This window comes from Mesoplodon bidens (genome assembly GCF_964165515.1).
Source record: "Mesoplodon bidens genome assembly, chromosome: 4".
In the NCBI taxonomy this organism is placed as follows: domain Eukaryota; kingdom Metazoa; phylum Chordata; class Mammalia; order Artiodactyla; family Ziphiidae; genus Mesoplodon; species Mesoplodon bidens.
The window spans coordinates 13032093-13053956 of NC_138160.1; the positions used below are offsets into that span (position 1 = coordinate 13032093).

Sequence of the window (21864 nt, forward strand, 5' to 3'; positions counted from 1 at the left end):
AGAGGTTGGCAAGAATTTTATTTAGATGATTTTTCTGTTTGGAGCTAAGACCTCATTTTAGTGAAAAATGTTTATGCTGTATAAATGAAGACAAGGAAAATATGTTTAAAATGTAGCATTCTTGGGCTTCCCTGGTGGCGCAGTGGTTGAGAGTCCGCCTGCTGATGCAGGGGACACGGGTTTGTGCCCCGGTCCGGGAAGATCCCACATGCCGCAGAGCGGCTGGGCCCGTGAGCCATGGCCGCTGAGCCTGCGCGTCCGGAGCCTGTGCTCCGCAACGGGAGAGGCCACAGCAGTGAGAGGTCCGCGTACTGCAAAACAAAACAAAACAAAACAAAAACAACAACAAAAAAAATGTAGCATTCTGTGGGAGGAAAGCTAAAAAACAGAAAACAGAACTTCCTGTGTCTTAACTGCGAGTGCAATGTTTTCTTCTCCTGTTTCTCTGCCCCCTTCTCCGTGTTTTAGGGTAAAATCGTCGCCCAGGGCAAGCTGCTCTTGCAGGACACGTTCTTGGTCACAGACCAAGACACGGGGCTTCTGCCTCGATGCAAAGAGAGGCGGGTGTTCCTCTTTGAGCAGATCGTCATTTTCAGTGAGCCGCTCGATAAGAAAAAGGGCTTCTCCGTGCCAGGATTCCTGTTCAGGAACAGTATCAAGGTAACTTGGGTTTGCCTGTTTTCTCATGTGTTAACGCACGTACCCATCACGCTGATAAACCGTTTCCTTCTTAATTATGACATGTCCTGATCTTCCGTTTATTAACTATTTAAGAGTTTTCTAATACGTTTCAGAACCTTTAAATTCACTCCATCTGTCTACGGTCTGTATTCCCCAGCGGCCGATGTCTTACACGTGGCTGCAGCGTTCATTTTTACCATAATGAGAAGACCTCATCTTGGTTAGTGTTTGTGCTCCATCTTCTCTAGGACCATGTAAAATTATCTAAGTTCAGAGGGTAGCTTACCCAGGGTCTTCTTCTCTTCTGCATTCAACAAGGACCTCCTCTGCCCTCAGAGCTGGGCAGGGGCTGTAGGGATGGACGAGGTAGGTTGGCTTGCTCTCTGATAGAAGAAAAAGACAAAGTGACTGCAAATGGCCCTGAGTCTTGTAAAGGGGGCAAACCAAGGGCGAGACAGAGGAGGCCTGAGGTCCCAGCAGGTTGACCTTTCTAGTTCACTGTTGAAGCTACTAGTTAAACCCCTGGCCAGCCCCATGTACCTGAGTTAAAGGAGTCATGAAAAAGCAAGACAGTGACTTCCGAGGCAGGAAACATGGCAGCTCAAACAAACAGTGGTGGTTTCAGTTCTGACCTAGGATGAACTTCACTTTGCACTTGACCAGTGGAAATAAATGTGCTTTAGTTTTTTTATCGTGGCACCTCGTAACATAAAATTTACCATCTGAACCATTTTTCAGTGCACAGCCCACTGGCATTAGGTTTGTTCACACTGCCGTGCAGCCATCACCACCATCCATGTCCAGGACTCTTTTCATCTCGTCAAAGTAAAACTCATCCGCATTAAACCCTAGCTCCCCATTCCATCCCCCCAGCCCTGCAGGCACCCTTCCACTTACCGTCTCGAGGAATCTGACTCCCCTAGGTGCCTCATCTAAGTGGAGTCATAACAGGGTTGTCTATGGCTGGCCCACTTCACGTAGCATACTGTCCTCCAGGCCCACCCATGTTGTAGCCTGTGACAGAGTGTCGTTCCTTTTTAAGGCCGAATAATAGTTTTGTATATACAGACTGCGTTTTGATTATCCATTCACCTGTTGATGGACACTCGGGTTGCTTCTACCTTTTGGCCATTGTGACTAATGCTTTAATTTTTTTTTAAGGTGAGTTGCCTTTGCCTGGAGGAAAACGTGGAAAATGATCCCTGTAAATTTGCTCTGACATCAAGGACGGGTGACGTGGTGGAGACCTTCATCTTGCATTCATCCAGTCCAAGTGTTCGGCAAGCATGGATCCATGAAATCAACCAAATTTTAGAAAACCAGCGCAATTTTTTAAATGGTAATGTGTGTTGTTACTGGGCATGTGTTTTCTTTCCCTAATGTACACATTCCTATTTCTCGTCTCTCCCTTATTACACACGACTAGGAATGACAGGACTTACTGAGCACTTACTGTGGACCAGCTCTGTTCTAAGCATTGTCCATATATATTGCTTCATTTCATCTTCAGAACGACCCAAAGTGGCAGGTAGTGATATCATTCCCATTTTATAGATGACGAAGCTGAGGCACCAAGTGGATTCGTAATTCACTCCAAGTCCCACGAGTTGCTGGTGGCAAAGTCGAGATTCAGAGCAGCCATGTGCCCCTCACCACTGTACTGTTCACACTGTCCCACAGGCTCTCGTACCAGAGCCCTGTCCTGGGAAAGAAATGCATGAGAAAAACTAAGGCAGCAGACGTCATTGGCCAAAGATGTTGGAGACATTCTTGCGTGCAACTTTAATATTTGTGTTTGACCGCCTTGTACGTCTACACCACCCGCCTCATTATAAAAACAAGACGTCTTTTTTCCTTCCCACTTCCATGACATGAGTGATTTTAGAGGAGCAATACAGTAATAATACAGTAGGACACAGGACAGTAGTAAGGTGCCGGCCACCTCAGGGAAAGGCCTTCTCCACAGGGAGAGGGACCGCACACACCTTACGTTGCAGACAGTTCGACTCTATATTCCTGACCTGAAACTGCTGGCTTTTCTTGGTGGCCGCTGACTTGGACTCTGGTTTTAATTGGGTGATGAGTGCAGAGCGTCAAATCCAGTGAGAAGCTAGACACTCATTCAGTGTCGTGTCCTTGTCCTTTTCTCCATGTCCGTGTTCTGTGTCTACACCCCGGTCTCGTGGGACGCTGTAATCTCTCTGTCACATAACACCACCCCCATACCTCGAGTGACATTCCGGAACACAGGCACTCAGTGAAAAGTCAAGGGCACGTGGCATTTTTGGCCAAGGGGTCATCAGCCGCCCGGGTGTTAACTCCAGGCTCCCGTCCAGACTGTAGACTGAGCATTTCTTCCATGTGCAGTTAGAACTGGATGGCTGGGGCTGGCCGGGGTGAGGGGGACGGCTCCTGTGCATGGAGAAAATAGTTTTGCTCCCATGGCTGAGAGCGAATGCAGGTCTCTTGAAATGGGTAGCTCTTAAGTGCTGCATTGAATGCCAGTCCACAGCAGGTAACTACTGGGAAATCTCTAAACTTTGACCATCTTCTTTAAAATAAAATGAACTGCCTCCCGAACTGCAGGCATGAGTGGGCCGTGCTGTTCACGTTTCCTGGGCACTCAGTCTAGAGACTGATGATACCGTTCCCGAGGGCTGGAGGAAGTCGGGAATGCAGCGGGCTCTGGGCCTGCTTCCCCACTTTGCTCTCCCGTTCGTCCTGTGACCAGGCGCCACAGCCAGCACAGAGCTTGTCAAATGTCGTATGGCTCCAGAATGCTCCTTCACATCTGCCTGATGCCTCCCAGGCAGGAAGGGGCTACATCTGATTGTCGTACGTCTCAAAGGATTTAGCTCTTTAAGAATTTGTGTTAGTGTTTCCATGTATCTTATTTGGCGTGTTTCCTGCATTTTCCTGCAGCTGATGCTGTAACTGAATCACTAAAGCCCGGAGATGGGACAGTTTCACGACCCACAAGGGGGTTTGTGGAGCTCCTTCCCTTCCCGGGGTGGTCTCTAACACCACCTCCGCGTGGGGTAACCCCCAGCCAGGTTCTTCTTTGCCTAACTGCTCCCTGGTCTAACGAAGACCTTTGCGGCAGCTGGGCTAAGCTTTCCCAGCGTGGGAGCCAGCTGGTACCAGTGGAGTCCCAGTTGAATCTTCCCTGGCAGCCCTGGGCCTCACCGTTGACCCTGGCCATCTGCCTGGGATGCTCCAGGCCGATTCCACTCCTTTTCACTTGGCGGAGATGCTAAGGCTGTGCTGGCTGTCCCTGGGCGGTAATCTTCTCCCCGGCAGCACACCTCCTCCATCACCCTGCAATTCTGCTCCTTCCCCCCTCCCACACGCAGATGGCCCTCGACGGGGCCAACTCGTTCATGCACAGGAGAGTAGTTAAATTTAAGAGCTTTTCTTTTGCCTTCCCTGATGGGTGGTGTCAGCCTGCTGCCTGGAGGGTGGGTGGGTGTTTCTGGATGACGGTGACTGGAAGTTGGTGGCCACCCTGTGACTTGACCCTGGGCCATTAAGCCAGCGCTCCCTTTCCGTTCATCGTGCCCCCTTTTCCCTCCGCCCCTGTGACCGTCCTTTTCTCGGTGCCCTGACTGAGTCTCTTCTGTGTCTTGCAGCCTTGACATCACCCATCGAGTATCAGAGGAACCACAGCGGGGGCGGCGGCGGGGGTGGCGGCGGGGGCGGCGGCGGGGCCCCCAGTGGCGGAGGCGGCGGCGGCGGCAGCGGCGCAGGCAGCAACCACAGCGGCGGTCCCGGCAGCTGCGGCGGCCTCCCCAGCGCGAGCAGAAGCAGGCCCTCCCGGATCCCCCAGCCTGTCAGACACCACTCCCCCGTGCTGGTCTCCTCTGCAGCCTCGAACCAGGCAGAGGCAGACAAGATGTCAGGTATGTCCACTCCCGGCCCGTCACTGCCTCCTCCCAGCAGCAGCCCCGCCCCGGAGGCCAGCCAGCCCGCTAGGGCGCCCCCCAGCGGAGAGCCCGAAGGTCCCGAGCGCGAAGCGGAGCCGATCCCCAAGATGAAGGTGCTGGAGAGCCCCCGGAAGGCGGCCGGGAACGCCGCGGGCGCGCATCAGGACGGACCCGCCAAGGAGGCGCGGAGCGGCCCGGGCTCCCTGCCGCCGGGCAAGCCCAGGCCCGGGGCCCTCTCGCCTCTGAACTCGCCTCTCTCCGCTGCGTTCCCCTCTCCGTTCGGCAAGGAGCCCTTGCCCCCCAGCAGCCCCCTGCAGAAAGGGGGCTCCTTCTGGAGCTCCATCCCCGCCTCCCCCGCCAGCCGGCCCGGCTCCTTCACCTTCCCGGGGGACAGTGACTCCCTCCAGCGGCAGGCGCAGCGCCACGCGGCCCCCAGCAAGGACACGGACCGCATGAGCACGTGCTCCTCGGCCAGCGAGCAGTCCGTGCAGTCCACCCAGAGCAATGGGGTAAGAGCGCCCGGCCGCCTCCGCCCGCCCGCCCCGCTGCCTCTGTCCCGCGGCTCTTCTGCTAAACCTCCCGCGTGGCCGCCGCTGTCCTCGTACTAACTCCGGGCCCCCGGCTGCCGCGCTGCGGTCACCAGCTCCGTCCGTCCTGTGCCCTGGCCGCGCGGACACGCGGGGACGCCTTCTAACCTCCTGCTCCAGCCGGCGGACGGCGCGCTCTCATCTCTACTAACTCGCTCCTTGCTTTGTTTGTGTCTCCTTAATACGGGAAAGCAGATCATTAACCTTCCGAATGCAGCATCTCTAAGCCTCTCACGTTTTCCGAGCAGCAGCGTATCTGGGAACTTCCTCTCTCGCCCCTGCCTTCCTCGCACACTTTTTTTAGGGGGCTCCGTGCCCCTGCTGTCTACCTCCTGCGTCAACTGAAACCTGTACACTCTAAGCTTTCTGCTCGTCGCTTGGTTGTGCCCTTTTATGCCTTAAATTAATCTTTGCAGCGTCTTTGACTCATCTGCTGAAAAAAGAAAAAAAAAATCCCTCAAGAAATTTCCAACAGCAACTCAAAGCAAGCTAAGCTGACACAGTGGGGGGAAGGAATCTCTCCAGTGGAAGTATTTCCCCCCAGCCCCCCCCCCAAAAGAAAGAAAGAAAAAGTTTCACTGTGAAAGGGAGAGAGACTGCTTTAGGGCCCCTGGATGTTGGGCTCTGGCCGGCGGCTGGGAGCGGAGGCGCAGGCAGGCTGGATTCCCAGCGCCCGCGCTCTGTCCGGCAGGGGGCGCAGTGCGGGCTGCGGGCGCCGCGGAGCGTCGCCGGTCACTATCCGCGTTCTCAGCAGAAGGGTTACTGGGGGGCCTTGGCCCCCATCCTCTGGCTTCCTCCCCGTCCTACCCAACTGCTTCCCACACGGCAGGTGGTCTGACCCGTAACACCTTCCTAAAGGCATGCGTGAGGGAATAGAACTGTTCTGATGCGTGTATGTTTGATCGCTTTATAAATTTTTAAATACATTTCCCTAAAAGGGTCTGTGTCTCTCTTTATGAAAAAAGAAAGGAAGCAATCTGGCTTTTGCATGTCTCTCTCTTTCCTCTGGACTTCCGTTAATGCCTTGTTTGGGTGGACATGGCCTGATTCGTGCCTCCTATTTTTTGTTATTTATTTTGTTAACCTCGCTCTTTAATTGAGGAAGAGATTGAAAAACGGGTCTTGGTACATATACCCTGTCGTCTTATTCTCAGAAATAAGCGGTCGGGGCGGGCGTCCTCTGCGGTGGCCGTCTCCAGCGTCCCGGTCGTGGTGCCTGACCGTGTCCTGCAGGGGGGCCTGGACCCCCACCTCCAGTTAGTTCTGAAATGCTAGGTGTGCAGGTGAGCGTCAGCACGGTTTCAGCCAGAGGAAGAGACGCAGAGGCCCAGTGATGCTGCACCTGCCAGCACCTGGTTGAACGTTCAGGGTGCAGGCGTGGCCTCGCAGCCGAGACCCCCTCCGAAATCGGCCAAGGGAGCAGCTCTTCAGCCCATCCTAACCTGGACGCTTTCCCCTAAGCGCCACCCGCCCCAGTGTGGGAGCCCGTGCTGGTCTCTGTGCCCCCCCGTGAGCGTGTTCGGTTCGTGGCCCTGCCTGGCTCCTCCCGGGATGATTTATTCTGAGGCCAGCACCGTCGCATGCGGCACACGTTCTGGCAGGTTTTAGGTCGCAAAAGGTGCCTTTTATTTCTGCCTCTCACTGTTTCTTATGTGGTTGGTAACCTGGAAAGTGAAACTTCCAGGGAGTCCAAGTGCCTTACAGAAATGCCCTGGAGGCCTGGGAAGACCACGAGAGGCTTAGAATGGGCATGAAAGTGTCCTCTAGGACTCTTAAGTTTTTCGGTCAAGAAGAGCTACCGCCCTGCCTGCTCCCCCCATTCAGACTGTCTTATCCCCCTGACGGTCAGCAGCGGCCTCCTCCCTCCTTGTCTGCGTCCGTGAAGCTGTCTGCGGTCACAGCCCAGCAGCTGTGCCTAACCCACGGCCCAGGTCCTTCTTCCTCCTTTAACACACGCCTTCTGGAAAGTTCTGCTGAGAGCAGGAGTGGAGTGGATGTGGATCAACCCAGGCAGTGACTGCGCCAGGCCCCAAACGTGGATGCACAACCTCCCTGCATCCGCCCACCCAGGCAGCAATAGAAGTACAGCCCTGCCTTTCTCTCAGAGGCCGGTGACCCGTGCGAATTCCTAACCTCCGCTCTGTAAGGGGGTGGTGATTGTGCTCACTGGCATTAATTGAGATCGATTTTTAAATGCCTCATACTTAGATTGGTACATAGGAGGTTTTCAGAAACTACTAATAGCTGTTATTATTGTGGCAAAATACTCACATTACGAGACAAATGGTGGTACGCTATACGATAAAAAAGAGCCGTGCCACAGAAGTTGGTTTTGTTTACATTTTCTAGCAAATGTGGCTTTGTAGTCTCAACACTATTGGGTGTTGCTATAAGTCATGCTAAAAGGATAAAATTGCATGAAGGGGTGTGCACAGGCCAAAGCCCAACGTGGACATCCATGAGGGACAGGAACACGTACCAGACTCCTCAGCCGCGACAGGACCGAGAACGTGGCACTCCAGTGTATTTAACTTCACCACCCATTGTGGGCCTAGAGTCCTGGCCCCTGGAATTCCCAGCACACAGGCTCCTTGACAGTGGTCAGCCGTCTACTCCGGTGTGTCTCAGTAGCCCAGAGCTGTCAGGCGTATGGCGAGGTTTCTGACAGTCGCGTCTACACCGACCCAGGACCTGCCCCAGACATCCGAGAGACCAGCGGAGGGAAACAGCGGAGTCCTGGGAAGCCATGAACGGCCAGACGGCATCTTCGGTGGGAGCCCCTGAGGACAAGCTAGTGGGGCGCCTGACACCACTTCCACATCCCAGCTGTTGACAGAGGGGATTGAACAAGATGTAGCTCAGGATTTGGAGGTCTCAGGTTCCTCCTCGTCCCCTGGAACAAAGGGGTCACTTGGTAAATGACAGCTTGGGACAAACACCATTTGTGTTTCTTCTACTCAGCAGCTAACACCACTCACCTTGTGAACCTGAGTAGATGGTCTTGAGAAATGATCTGGGTTTAACCTTTGCAATCTTGCCCCATTGAGTGAGTAGTTACTGGACATGTATTGAGTGCCTGCTATGTGTCAGTCACTGTGATGGACACTAAAGACACAATAGTGACCTGAAGACATTGAGTACCCCTGGGACTCCAAGATAAGGGGAAGATAGGCTTTCCCACGCCAGGGGCTGTCCCCGAAACGTGAGTTGTGAGGCCAGTGGTGTCCACAGCTGCTCTGCGATGCTATGCCGTCCCCATGACGGCCGCACCTTCAGGACCGTTGCATCATCACGCTCACAGGAGGACCCCCGGCCCAGGGACACAGACAGGAGGCAGGGCAACTCTCCAGGACAGCAGGACAGTGGTTGGTGTGCTTTTCAGGTGTCCCGCATTCTTCCTTCAGGAGGGAAGAAAGGTGGAAGTGATTAGGGATGCCAGCAGCATGACAGTCACAGTGACAGGACTGTGACATAGATGGAACCCAGCATGGCCTCAGCATGAGGATGAGCCATTCCTCCGATGGTGCAAGGAAGATGGGACTGAAATAACCAAGCTTCCAAAGTAAAGTGTCATCATCACTGTGACTGTTTTTTTTTTTTAGATCGTTCCTAAATTGCTTTCTAGAGAAATCCTGATGGTCAGTGACTGAAAAAGAGGCACCAAGTTAGCTAAAGAATGTGGAGGCGCCCGTCCGGCGGGCCCTGCTCTGGGCCGTCGTGCCGTGGCGCACGCTGACGAGCGACTCCGTGTCATCAGACCCCATTTCAGTTCCCCTCTGCCTTTTTGTTCATCTTTCCCTCTACAGAGTGAAAGTAGCAGCAGTAGCAACATCTCCACCATGTTGGTGACACACGATTACACGGCAGTGAAGGAGGATGAGATCAACGTCTATCAAGGAGAGGTCGTTCAAATTCTGGCCAGCAATCAACAGAACATGTTTCTGGTGTTCCGAGCCGCCACTGACCAGTGCCCCGCAGCCGAGGGCTGGATTCCGGGCTTCGTCCTGGGGCATACCAGCGCAGTCATCATGGAGAACCCCGACGGGACTCTCAAGTGAGTGCCTGGTGGGGCGGCTGTGGCGGGGCGGGGGCAGGTGGTGCTGAGCACAGATGAGGCATAGAGGCCCTGGGAGGGTGAAGCCCATTGAGAGAAAGCAGCGCTGTGGTCTACTGAACCAGGTCATCTCTGTACACAGTGTGGAACCCCACAGTGAAGGTGGGGCGGGTTCCATCTCTCAGACCTTTTCTGATGGGTTCTTTTAATAACCTGCATTTGCACACACATAGCTTTTTTAAGCCACTAGACAGAGCATCATGGTATTTTAGTTCCCAGAGGTCTTGGGTGAGGGGTGAGGACTTTCCAAGGGCCCCTGACTCGTATCAGGCGTGCTGAGGGTGCATCATTGAAGATCCTCATCCCGTAAGCTTCAGCTAAAGATCCGTGTGGTGTCACTGCCAACGTGCCTTATGCATACTAGGTTACTTTAGTCAAGTAACTTGAAACCAATTTTGCTGCGTTAAACATTACTTTAAAGAAAACGGAATTCAGGGACTGGTTTCAAACTCTGCCCTTCCCTGAATCTCACTGGCTGTAGGAGACGCCAGTCAGATGGCTTCTGGCGGTGGAAGCATTGCAAAACTGTGATTTTTAAGCCTCCAGAGGCTTCAACCCAAAAGACCAGACGGTGGTCACAGGCGGTGGTCACGTTTCTCTCCAGGCATGGCAGTACTCCTGGTTGGTTTGCAGCCCAGACTGGCAAGCCTTCCAGCACTGCCCCAAACCTCTGGGCTAAGCACCTACACCCCATGGGGAGTCTAGGCTTGAGTTCAGGCTACAAAGAGCCCATCTTCCATGACGGTCCCTTGTCCTGTTTCTCCTTGATAGAGAGATATTTTATTCTAGTACATTGTTCAAGAATCCCATTTTATACTTTGTTTCCTCAAAAATATTCTTAGGCCCTGTATTAGGGTTTTCCAGAGAAACAGAACCAATAGGGTGTATGTGTGGTCAGCAGGTGGTTATTGTAACCATACAGTTGTGGAGACTGGTGAGTCCAGACCTGCACTGTGGGTCAGCAGGCTGGGGGCCCAGGAGAGCCAGTGGTGCAGGTAAAGTCTGAAGGTATTCTGCTGGAGAATTCCCTCATGCTCAGGGAGGCTGGTCTTTTTTTGTTCGACTCAGGCCTTCAACTGATTGGATGAGGCCCACCACGCTATGGAGGGCAGTCTGCTTCAGTCTACCAGTTAAAATGTTAGTCTCATCCGGAAACACCCAGAATGATGTTTGACGAAATATTTAGGTTCAGTCAAGTTATACGTAAAATTAACCATCACAGACACCTTTATATTTAATCCTTAAAATTTGATTTAAGAAACTTGGCTTTTATCTCTGGTCGTTGAGAATCGCAGAAAAGTTCTCCTTCGCAGAGATCACTGTTCCTAAAGGAATCTCAGTCACCCTATATCCGCATAAATTGGACAGTCCACTTTTCTCTGATGCTTTCAGGAATTGTTTGCTGAACACCAGGAAGGCGTAATACTAACAATGTGTTGTGGTCCCGCTAGGAAGTCAACATCTTGGCACACAGCACTCCGTTTAAGGAAAAAATCTGAGAAAAAAGATAAAGACGGCAAACGGGAAGGCAAGTTAGAGAACGGTTATCGGAAGTCTCGGGAAGGACTCAGCAACAAGGTATCTGTGAAGGTGAGCAAGGGTGCCTCCAGGAACCTGTGCTCCTCGGGGAGCACGCAGGGCTGGTGCCGGCCCAGGAGGAGCCGTCGCGGACCTGGCGCCCAGCCTTGCCTGGCAGCAACCCGCCTCCCTCTGCCCTGTGAGCAAACCCACAGGGCTTTGTAGGGGGCTCTCATGGGCAGTGTGGCGCAGGTATGCATACATATTCTGAGGAACCGGGTATACGGGTAAACCCCTGAGCGGGCGCATGTGTAGCTTACAAAGAAGGCTGCTGGATTCCCAGAGGGAGCAGACACTAGGACCTCAGAAGCAGACGGAGCACAGAGCAGCTGTGGCTCAGACCACAGGGGAAGTGACCAGACACCGAGGCGCAGGTTCACTGCTGCAGCAGATTCCCTCGGCGGGTGCTTCAGTCCACTTTACTCCTGTAATCAGATTGCCTTAAACCTGTGCAGGTTTTGCCTGGGGACAAAGGAAATATCTCCTGAGGGGAACTCGAGGCCCCAGAGTCAGGGCCCTGGCCATTTTGCAGAAGGGGGCAGTTCAGGGATCTGCTGGACTCAGCCCATAGGATGAGTAAAAGGGACTTCTCTGAGTGTAAGCAGCATTTGTGCGTCTGTGGGTAGGAAGAAAAGTCTCTCGTACCTCTGTGTGACACGAAGCCTTCCAGTGCATTCAAAGGCAGTCGGCGTGTGGTCAGTTTTGATTGACACGCAGGCAAACCAAGTCGTGTTTCCTCTCATCTTTCAACAACAACCGTAGCCCTAGAATAGAAGCAGTATATCTCAGAGTAGCTCGTGTATCTGGTTAATAGCTGTGCGCTTTTTCCATTTCAGCTTCTCAATCCCAACTACATCTATGACGGTGAGTTCTGTTCCTTTTCTTGTAGACTTTAGAGGGTAGGTCTACGGGGCATTTCAGGACACTCGAGTGTAGCCTGTGGACGTGGGTGTTCTGTGGAGCTCTGGGCCTGGGCAGCATCTCGTTCATTTGCTGGGGGAGGTTGGTGGGCACAAGAGGGGCGGCTGGGTGACCAGCGTTACTGACCCCTTTCTCGCGCAGTTCCCCCAGAATTCGTCATTCCCTTGAGCGAGCTCACGTGTGAGACAGGGGAGACCGTTGTTCTGAGATGTCGGGTCTGTGGCCGCCCCAAGGCCTCGGTCACCTGGAAGGGCCCTGAACACAGCACCTTGAGCAGCGATGGTCACTACAGCATCTCCTACAGGTGAGGGAAGCCCCCTCGGGGGTCAGTTTCACAGGCAGTGAGCATGACCCCATTCCACTGGGACTGGCGCGGCCGATTCCGTGGGTCACCTCTGGCCCTGGGACGTCTCCCGTGAGGGAAGGTGTCATACCTGGGTGTGCAGCTAGGATTGAAATCCCACTTGAAATTGCCCATCAGCATTTGAGCTCCTCATTTCCTATGACCCCGAAGGAGAGAGGTCGGGGGGCTGGCGGCGGGGAGAGCTGAGCCTTTCTGAATGCCGTGTGCCCTCCTCTGTGGCAGTGACTTGGGAGAGGCCGCTCTGAAGATCGTTGGCGTGACCACCGAGGACGATGGCGTCTACACGTGCATCGCCGTGAACGACATGGGCTCCGCCTCGTCCTCGGCCAGTCTGCGGGTCCTAGGTGAGCTGCACCCCGAGCCCACACGCTCTCGATGTGGCCTGAGACACGTGACGAGTCACTTGGGGGCTGCACGGAGCAGGCCAGCCTCTGGGACACCCGGGCGGGTGCCCTCGGGCAGGGGAGGCGCACGGTGAGGCCTTCCGCCCACGGCCACTGAGCGTGTGAGCGTCTGGTCCAGCCTCCAGGGGGGAGCAGGCCAGCCTGTACTCCTAGCTCTCAAAACACATTCTCGTCCCCAGCTTCTCAGTTGTCCGATTGTTCAGTTGAGGCTTTAGCTCTAAGAGAAGCTCTTCTCAGTCAGTTTCACGTAGAATAGAATGGAAAGAAAGGAAAGATGGGAGTGTGGGTGAGCCCCGAGCAGGCTCTGTGCCCGTCCTAGACCGTAACAGCCCTTCCAGAGGGTGTGTCGTCCCGCCCTTCCATGAGCGCAGGGCGACCCTGGTGGGACTAAAGCCCTTGCTCTCTCCATGGCCAGCAAGGTCTGATCTCTCTCCTCAGCTAAACCCGAAGCTGCTGACAGCAGAACTCACATCTTAGGCCCTTTTAGAATTTCCTGTAGACGCGCTTGACGTATGTAGATGCTTAGTGAGCAGCACAAACTGGCCGATTTCCAGCTACCATTTCACAGGAGGCCAGCTGTGCCAGCTGTGCAGTCCAGGGCTGCTGAGATTTCTCCTGGGTCCTCCAGCTGCACCAGGTATAGGATGCAGCCTCCTAGAATGACAGTTAAAGAACTAAAATAAGTTAAGTAAATTAAACAAAACCCATTTTTTAAAACTATGGTAAGTAAATAAATAAAAGGACTAAAAGATGAATTGAGTCCAGGAGTGCCCTGTGTGTAGACAGTAAACGGAATTGTCTTTAGAAGTTTATATGCTGTATATCTTAATCCCATATATTTTAACCTCATAAGTCAAAGAAGGGAAGGGTTCTGGTTTTTGGATCACAGTGCAGGAAAGGAAGATAATTTTGAATTTGACAGTAGAGAATCACCAATGTTCTAATTTTTAAGAGACGTCACAAAAAGTATACAGGTGATTTTTTTTTTTTTTTTTTTTAACAAATCACTGGTGAAAGCAAAGGAACTTAGGGAGCTAGAAGGCCGTTCACAGGAATGGTCTTACGGAAGTGCAAATGGGAAAATAATGGAAAAGCAAGTGTGTGTTTATTTCTGTCACATAAATCCATCTTTGTCTCATACTAAGTCCCAGCTCAGTGTGGATTTTATACTTCTGGTGCGTCTGCATTTCCACAAGCCTCCGTTCAGACGCTCAGCAGCCCGGGCAGCTGCCACATTGGACAGCGCAGGGCTCTAGTCTCCTTCCCCGAGAGGTGCCCCGTACACCAGGCTCAGGGAGATGCTGCCTTTCTTGCAGGTCCAGGCAGTGATGGCGTCATGGTGACGTGGAAAGACAACTTTGACTGCTTCTACAGCGAAGTGGCTGAGCTTGGCAGGTATGGTGGAAAACCCCGGAGCACCTCCCGAGATCGCAGAGTGAGAGACACGACTCTCTAGGAGCCCACAGAGAAAGTTCAGTGGTGGATTTTGCCAGCAGTTGGAAGTTAGATGTATTACATCTGAAATGTAAGCTGTAATTGCCCGTTGGTATTAAATGCTGAGGAAGTGAGGAGGAGATTGCCAGTGCAGGTTCCAAGAGAGAATGAAGGCTTAACACTGTGAGCCGTCCGGTGATGTGATGAGTCCACTTCTGCCCCGTGTCCAGGGCAGCACTGGCTACGCCCTGTTCTTGGGAGAATCCAGGGAAGAGTCACTCACACCCCTTCTCGTGGCACATTATTCTCCTCTGGAACCCAGTTGAGAGGGGCTGAATGTGTCCTTCAGGTCTCGGCTGTGCCTGGAGATTTAGGGTCCCCCTGCATAGACCAAGAGGGGGCTTCGACAGAGAGGGGCTGTTCCTCTCCGGATGGCAGCCAGGGCTCAGGCGGTGGCTCAGCGGTGCCCTCGGTCACCCTGCTCCTTCTGAGGTGGCACAGCACTCAACCACACCCCATGTCGCGTCCCGTGGGGCAAGAAAAAGGTCAGAAGCGTGACAGCTGAGCTTGTCCCCGTTAAAAAGCTTTCCGAGACACCCTCCCCCCCACCAGCAGCAGCCTCGTACACTCCAGTGGCCATTCCTGGGTCCGCTGGCTCCAGGGATCCATGCACACGCCCGTGTGGATCAGCCCGAAGTGCCTGTCCGTCATCTGTCGCCGCACGAGGCTCAGCCCTGCTGTCCAGAGCAGCAGGGATGTATCACTTTGTGCGACGTGCCCCTGACTGGACAGTTATTCTTTGGTCCCTCCTGGGCTTGGTCAGCTGGCACCCCCATGCCTCACCCACGTGTCTGTGGCCTCTCTCCACACAGACGTTCACCCTGGGCCTCCTCGTGTGATGGCAGTCGCAGCCTGGGAGAGCAGAAGCAGAGGCTACAGCCTCCCAGGGCCCAGCTTCAGAAAGTAACAACCACACTTTGTCCACATTCTGTGGACGCAAACAGCCACCCGCCAGCCCAGATTCAAGGGGGGAGAAAGAGACTCCGCCTGTCCGTGGGAGGAGGGGCAAAGCAGTGTGCCCGCCTTCCTCCCCACAGTCTGCATTCCCCAGCCCCCAAATCTCATCCCACTGTGGCAGCTGGCTCAGGCTTGAGGTCCAGGATCTTGTTATCCGGATCCAGTCGAGGTGCAGCCGAGGCTTCCTGAATGTGGTTCGCTGGGTGCAGCTCCAGAGACCACAAACTAGAGATGAGTTACCAGCCCCCCGACTCACATCCTGCAGCGGCAAGGCAGACACAGTGAAGACAGTAGTCGCTCCCGTCCGAAGTGGGGGGCATGGGGTGCCCAGGAGCCACCTAGTAGTCCGTTCCAAGCTTCTTCACGCGACGAGTTTTTCACGAGAGCGAGGTGGAAGCCGCCTGGTACATCTCACGATGTCACTGCTGCTCCATTCAGCAGCGGGAGGAAGTCACGTGGCTGTCCGTAGCCAGACGGAGGCCCCCTCTGGGAGGGGAGGAGACAGGACAGGACAGGCACAGGCACAGGCAGGCTTCCTTGGGGCCGTCGCGTGGCTGCAGCCCTTAGGCCGGTGGCTGGGGAGGCTGCCTGAGTTAGAAGAGTCTTTTCTCCATGACACGCTCAGAGTCCTCTGAAAATGACCTTCTCCACCTATCTTCCAGGGGCAGATTCTCTGTCGTTAAGAAATGCGATCAGAAAGGCACCAAACGAGCAGTGGCCACTAAGTTTGTGAACAAGAAGTTGATGAAGCGCGACCAGGTCACCCACGAGCTTGGAATCCTGCAGAACCTCCAGCACCCGCTGCTCGTTGGCCTCCTGGACACCTTCGAGACCTCCACCAGCTACGTCCTGGTTCTGGAAATGTGCGTACACGCCAGCTCCCTCTCCCTTTTCTAGCACTCGGCCTCAACTCCAAGTGGTCTTGCTGTTTATTCTCTAAGAAGTATAGAAATCAGGATTTTAGGATTCACAGAACTTCTAAAAAAGCACGTCTACTCTCAGAGACCACAGTTCTAGCGCTTTCCAGCAATGCTAGAGGGAAGTATAGCTGCCTGACAAGGAAGCACAAACCTAGCATCAAAATGCTCCCCACCCAGGCTCCCTCGGGGGTCTCAGCCAACCTGGAGATGCCCCCTGGTTCCCCGAGAGGCCAGGCCTCTGCAGACCACAGCCCTGCTTGTGCTCTCAGGCTGACCTGGTCCCATGTGTCTGCCCAGCTGGGCGAGCCCGGCTGGTGGGCGCCTGCAGTGGGCCGGCTGAGACCTGCTCGTGTCTGGTGCTTCGGCATCCAGCTCTGCCCCGGGGCCCGTCCTGCCCCTCCAAGGGTGATTAGAATGGGAGCGTAGGTGCGCCCTCTGGAGGCGGGTGGCTCCCCACAGGGCAGCCCGCTGGTCCCCGTGGTACTTGCTGGGCCCTGTGTGCCATCTCAGGAAACATTTGCGTCGTTTAAAGATAAAGTGTGAGACCTCTGACCCAAGAGCAGGGGGCCTCAGCCTGGGGACATTTTACCCCCAGGGGACGTTTGGCAAAGTCTGCAGACGTTTTGCTGGTCACAGCTCGCCGTCCCGCAGGGCACAGGGCGGCCCTGCAACAGAGGACCGTTGTCCCAAAGTATCAGTAACACCGGGTTGAGAAGCCCTGCCCTTAGAACATTCTGGTCTCTCTGAGACACCTCATCATGCAGCTTTGTTGAAATTCCTAGTCCTCCTTTTCAGGGGGAGTCATTTCATACGTTTCCTTGGATTCATGAGTCCGTTTCCATCGGCCGGAGCGCCATCTTTTGTGCCATTTCCTAGCTCTTGACACGTTGTTGGGAAGAGTGGGCCTGGCAGGAGGACCAGCCGTGGAGCTGCGTGGGGCGCGGTCACAGGGACTGTGACCTCCTCGCTCGCGGGGACTCCCTTGAGGCCCCGCACCCCCCATCCCATTGGTCACATCTGTAAAGAGTCTGGAAGTGCCTCCGCGTCCAGCCTTCACAGGTGCAGCTGCTGCAGGCCCCTCGGCGCCAGGTCGAGCCTCAGCCTCGCTCTCCGCCGACCCCAGGGAGGGGATGTTTCGAGGATGTCCCCGCCCAGGGCTCCCGCTGGAGCATCTCTGTGGGCCTGTCCAGCCCTCTCTGCGGCCTAGCAAACCTCCCAGATGGCGGAGGGAGCAGGAAAGGCCTCCGCCCTCCCCAGCCGCCCCCAGGGCTGGCCATCCTGTGGGAAGGGCAGGTTGGCGGACCTGGGGCTCATTTCTCAACCTCGGCTCCCGTGGACGCTCAGCTACTTGAAGGATCGTTATGGGGCTAAAACGATGTCCAGGCAGAGGCCTGGCCCCTGTGGACCCTCAGTACTGGGGAGGGTGCTTTCTGGCTCTAGAAGCTTGGTGACTAAAAGCTTCTGCTCATCTTCCTCAGGGAGTTTCAACAAGAAAGAGAGTCCTAGAGTCCTTGTCAGAAATCTCCTGCAGGACCTCGGTTTCTGGTTTACATTTTCAGAGCGTTCAGCTGTCATTTCTTTTCATTGGAAACTAGATGGTTTGGCCTCATCATTGCTGTTAATAGGGTTAATTTTCGTAACAAACTACTTACTACCAAAGTTCCCTTGATCACTCGACGTTACCAAACAGGTGGCTGATCTTTCCATAAATTTCTGTTCTACAAAGAGGGCAGCCTAGCCCAGTGTCCAGGGAGGCCGGGGCCAGACCACCTCATTGCAAGCCTAGCCTTCCCTTATGAGCTGTGTGACCTTGGGAAAGTTACATACATTCTCTGTGCCTCCGTTTCCTCATCTGTAAAATGGGGACCATAAAACACTCTTCCCAGAGAGTTGTCTTGAGGATTAAGTGAATTGATAGAAAGCACTTAGTCCCTGGCACAGGGCTGCTCTGTATAGGTGTTTTTTAAATGTTAAAAGTAATTTCACGGTAGGAAGACTTTGAGTCCAACGTGAAGCCCTCACTGTATTGTCTGTGTCTTAACGTTCTCTTGTTCAGCCGTCACATGACCCACTTTCCAGATGATGAGACGAAGGCTTGGGGAGGTGGTCTCACATTATCCCCTGCTCCAGCAGGTACCTGCAGAGCACCTGCTGTGTGCCAGGCACTGCCAGGCAGCTTGCCCAGGTCTTGTGCTCACATCCAAGGGGCAGGGTTTGAGTCAAGCCTGCTGGGGGCGGGGTTGGGGAGCCTGGGTGCACCCATCTCCGCCTCCCAGTTCCCTCTGTGGGTCCAGATGCCTTGTTCCCCACTTGTGCCTCCACAGTGAGCTTAAAAAGAAATCACCCTCTTGATCCCGTCCTGCCTCCAGGTAGAGGTATGATCCCCAAAAGCTGACAGAGCAGTGACAACGGGGCACGGAGGTGATGCGTATATCGCAGGAGACGGGTCTGAAGTGACCGACCCGCACCGTAACGCACATTCCTCCCTCTGCAGGGCTGACCAGGGGCGGCTCCTGGAATGTGTGGTGCGATGGGGAAACCTCACGGAGGGGAAGATCAGGGCATATCTGGGGGAGGTTCTGGAAGCCGTCCGTTACCTTCACAACTGCAGGATAGCACACCTGGACCTAAAGGTTAGTGGGGCCCCGGGGACGGGGAAGCCGAGGGACCCCAGCGCGGCCACGCGGGATGCAGAGCCCACTCTCGGCCTGTCCTCTGAAGCCAGGCCAGGAGCCTGCGGGGACTGGGGACCAACACAAGGGGTGGGAAATGGGAGCAGTGATTTCTAATCTCTGTTTTTAAACGTTGGATATACACAAGCAATAAAGTACCAGGTAAACGTGTGAGGTCTTCAGACATTTCTTGCGGTTTCAGGGGCTTCCTGTGAGTGTCGCTGGGTTGGGGCAGGGCTGGAGCAGGGGGACGGAGGCGGGAGGCGGAGGGTCGCTGTTGCCACCGCCGGGAGGGAAGTGAATCCCCGGCTTCGCTCGCCGGCACTGTGGAACACAGCAGCTGCGCGTGACAGTTCCGGAGAAGTCGGGGCAGCTCCTCCTCTGTGTTGCCTCTCTGTCCTCCTCCCGAGGGCTTTGTCCTGTTTCACATGTGGACGGTCGGCGCCCGTCAACCTCGTAGGTCCCTGGTGAGCCTCGCACCTCAGCTTGAGGTTGGGGTCGCTGGAGGGGATGACGGTTGTCTTGTCCTGTCTCCTAGCCCGAAAACATCCTAGTGGATCAGAGTTTAGCCAAGCCAACCATCAAACTAGCTGACTTTGGAGATGCTGTCCAACTCAACACGACCTACCACATCCACCAGTTGCTGGGGAACCCCGAGTTCGCAGCCCCCGAAATCATCCTGGGGAACCCGGTCTCCCTGACCTCGGACACGTGGAGTGTTGGAGTGCTGGCCTATGTGCTTCTCAGCGGCGTGTCGCCCTTCCTGGATGACAGCGTGGAAGAGACCTGCCTGAACATTTGCCGGCTAGACTTTAGTTTCCCAGATGACTACTTCCAAGGAGTGAGCCAGAGGGCCAAGGACTTCGTGTGTTTCCTCCTGCACGAGGACCCTGCCAAGCGTCCCTCGGCTGCGCTGGCCCTGCAGGAGCAGTGGCTGCAGGCGGTCCACGGCCACGGCCACGGCAAAGGCGCGGGCGTCCTCGACACGTCCAGACTGACCTCCTTCATTGAGCGGCGCAAACACCAGAACGATGTTCGACCGATCCGTAGCGTTAAAAACTTCTTACAGAGCAGGCTTTTGCCTAGAGTCTGACCTATCTTGAAGTCCTTTCTCATTCTCTTTCACCTGCTGATCAGCTGTTCATTTGAATTTTGAAGAGAAACACAAACCAACATAACTGATCAGCTGCCGTACGTTCATCGTGTGAAATTGCATTCCGAGTGAGCTGTGCTCGGCAGTGCCTGGGACTCGGGCTGCAAGCTGTGCTGGGGTGGAGGACCTTCTCGAACACTCTGCGAGGGCGGAGACAGCATTGCTGTGTCACAGTCTTTTATTCAGGTTTCTGCAAAAAATAAAAAATAAAAAGAAACTTTTTTAAACGAACATGAGTAGAATTTTGCAAATTTAACATTTTCCAGGATTTCTTCAAGGAAGCGAAATGCCTATGTTCAACCACTGGTGTTAACGAACAAAACAGAGATACTGGACACCTCTGGGGAAGACCCCCGCCCCAGCGGCGGCCGTCTCCGTGGCCTCGTCCAGCTCGGGGTCCCCCTGGCTCTGAGCTTTTCCAGCTGCCTGGTCTGTGTGCCTCTGGCCCCGACCCCAGACTAGGCTTCTGAAACGTGCATTCAACCTCAAACTTTTGCATAAAAATAGAATGAATCGTTTTGCTCTGATGAAAAGTAGGCCTTACTTGTATATAAGACTGGTCCTGCCTTCGGTCTGTCCTTTACCCCCACTGCCTTCCCCGCCCCCCCGCCCCCGCTCCCCGTCTCCCACCCGGGGCTTCCTTTGGGGGTCCGAGGGGTCTGCCCACCCACCGAGGACATCGGGTTGGCTCCTGCCCCTCCGCCCCTCCGCCCCTCCCCACACGTCCCACCCCCAAGCCGTCAATCAGATTGTTGAGCAGTATACAGTCAGATGAAAATACTGTAAATGCACTCATTGGGGTTTTTTTGGTTTTATTTCATATCATGTGCAATGTTGTGGCTTTAACATTTTATGCAACTATTTATGAAGACCTCTGTTGTACCTGTAATAAATATATAGAAAAAGCACATACTTCGTACGGTGAGCTTTATGGTTTTGTGCGTGTGTCTGGTGGGGGGGTGGGAGGGGGGTCTTTGCCCTGTGCCATCGGTTCAGAGAGACTTAACTCTTCGTGAAATTTGTCAGTTTTGAGGACTGTAAAAAGTGATTTCATACTCTGAATATAAAACTGGATAATAGGATAATGTTTTAAATTTTATTATGCTATTATTCAGAATGCCAAAGTATTATTTTTTTTTTCCCAAAATCAGTCTAGACATTTCCTACTTTTTAGACTTTTTGACATTCAACTTTCTGTACAAAAATTGGCTGGATTTTGAGCTTTTGGTAAGAAATAAAAGCCAATTAAGCACTAGCCGCCTTGAGGCTGGCATTGATGTCTGTGGCACTGTGGCAGAATTCACGCTGGTGTGGGAGGCCCTCAACAAAAGACGCTGCGTTTCTGGGCACGCTTGAATTTTTCTGGATGTCTTTTTATCCTCGTTGTGTGAAATACACTAAAAAAAACAAAAAACAAAAAAAAACAGCCCGCTTCCCAAGCCAGCCAGACACCTGGGTCTTCAGCCATAAACTGGCATAGTTGAGCTTTGCAGCTTCCAATGTATTTTATTTATTCTTTTGTTGGGTTTTTGTTTGTTTCTTGTAAAATTGTACAGAAACTTTTTAAAAGAAATTGGATTCAAAACTGGATGTGTATTCGTAACCTCACAACTTTTATTTGTGTATTGTTTCTTTTATTATTTCAGTTAAATTTTTACATTATTTTGCATGTATATTTCTTTGTACAGAGACCTTACATGTTTACACAGTATGATGTGATGTAAATATTTTATTTTGCCATCAGTTATTTTAAAAAATTAAACATATTTGCCTGATGTTTGTGTTAGGCCTTTTATTCAAGTTGGTCACTATTGAATCAAAAAGCGAGATCGATGAGGGAGAGACTGAAGGAGAGGCCTCTGGTGGGTCAGGGGAGGGGCGTGGGGAGGAGAATATTCTGGGTTGGGAATCCACTGTAGGCCGCCAGAAACGGCAGTCGGTCATACCCCTGCAGACTGGTGCACAACCCAGACTCAGAAGACACTGGCATATAAACCAGAATGTCAGCTGACTGTTTACAGAGAGGCTGCACTGGTCCTGGTTAGAATAACTAAGGTACCCCCGGTTCTTGATGAACACATAATCAGAGCAAGGGG

General features: G+C 53.6%; 1 protein-coding gene across 3 annotated transcripts in view; it reads left to right on the top strand.

Annotated features, from left to right (window-relative positions):
* TRIO (trio Rho guanine nucleotide exchange factor) overlaps window positions 1–21543 on the top strand; it is a gene marked incomplete at its 5' end in the record, with an annotated part of 386192 nt that extends 364649 nt beyond the window's left edge. For all 3 annotated transcript variants that reach the window (XM_081233199.1, XM_081233200.1, XM_081233198.1), the window contains 12 exons: window positions 469–660; window positions 1843–2020; window positions 4311–5113; window positions 8998–9245; window positions 10757–10895; window positions 11720–11747; window positions 11946–12108; window positions 12391–12512; window positions 13889–13967; window positions 15686–15886; window positions 18438–18576; window positions 19154–21543. In XM_081233199.1, the coding sequence (XP_081089325.1) occupies window positions 469–660; window positions 1843–2020; window positions 4311–5113; window positions 8998–9245; window positions 10757–10895; window positions 11720–11747; window positions 11946–12108; window positions 12391–12512; window positions 13889–13967; window positions 15686–15886; window positions 18438–18576; window positions 19154–19708 (2847 nt within the window). In that variant the 3' untranslated portion in view covers window positions 19709–21543. The remainder of the gene's footprint in view (window positions 1–468; window positions 661–1842; window positions 2021–4310; window positions 5114–8997; window positions 9246–10756; window positions 10896–11719; window positions 11748–11945; window positions 12109–12390; window positions 12513–13888; window positions 13968–15685; window positions 15887–18437; window positions 18577–19153) is intronic.
* Between the last annotated feature and the right edge of the window lie 321 nt (window positions 21544–21864).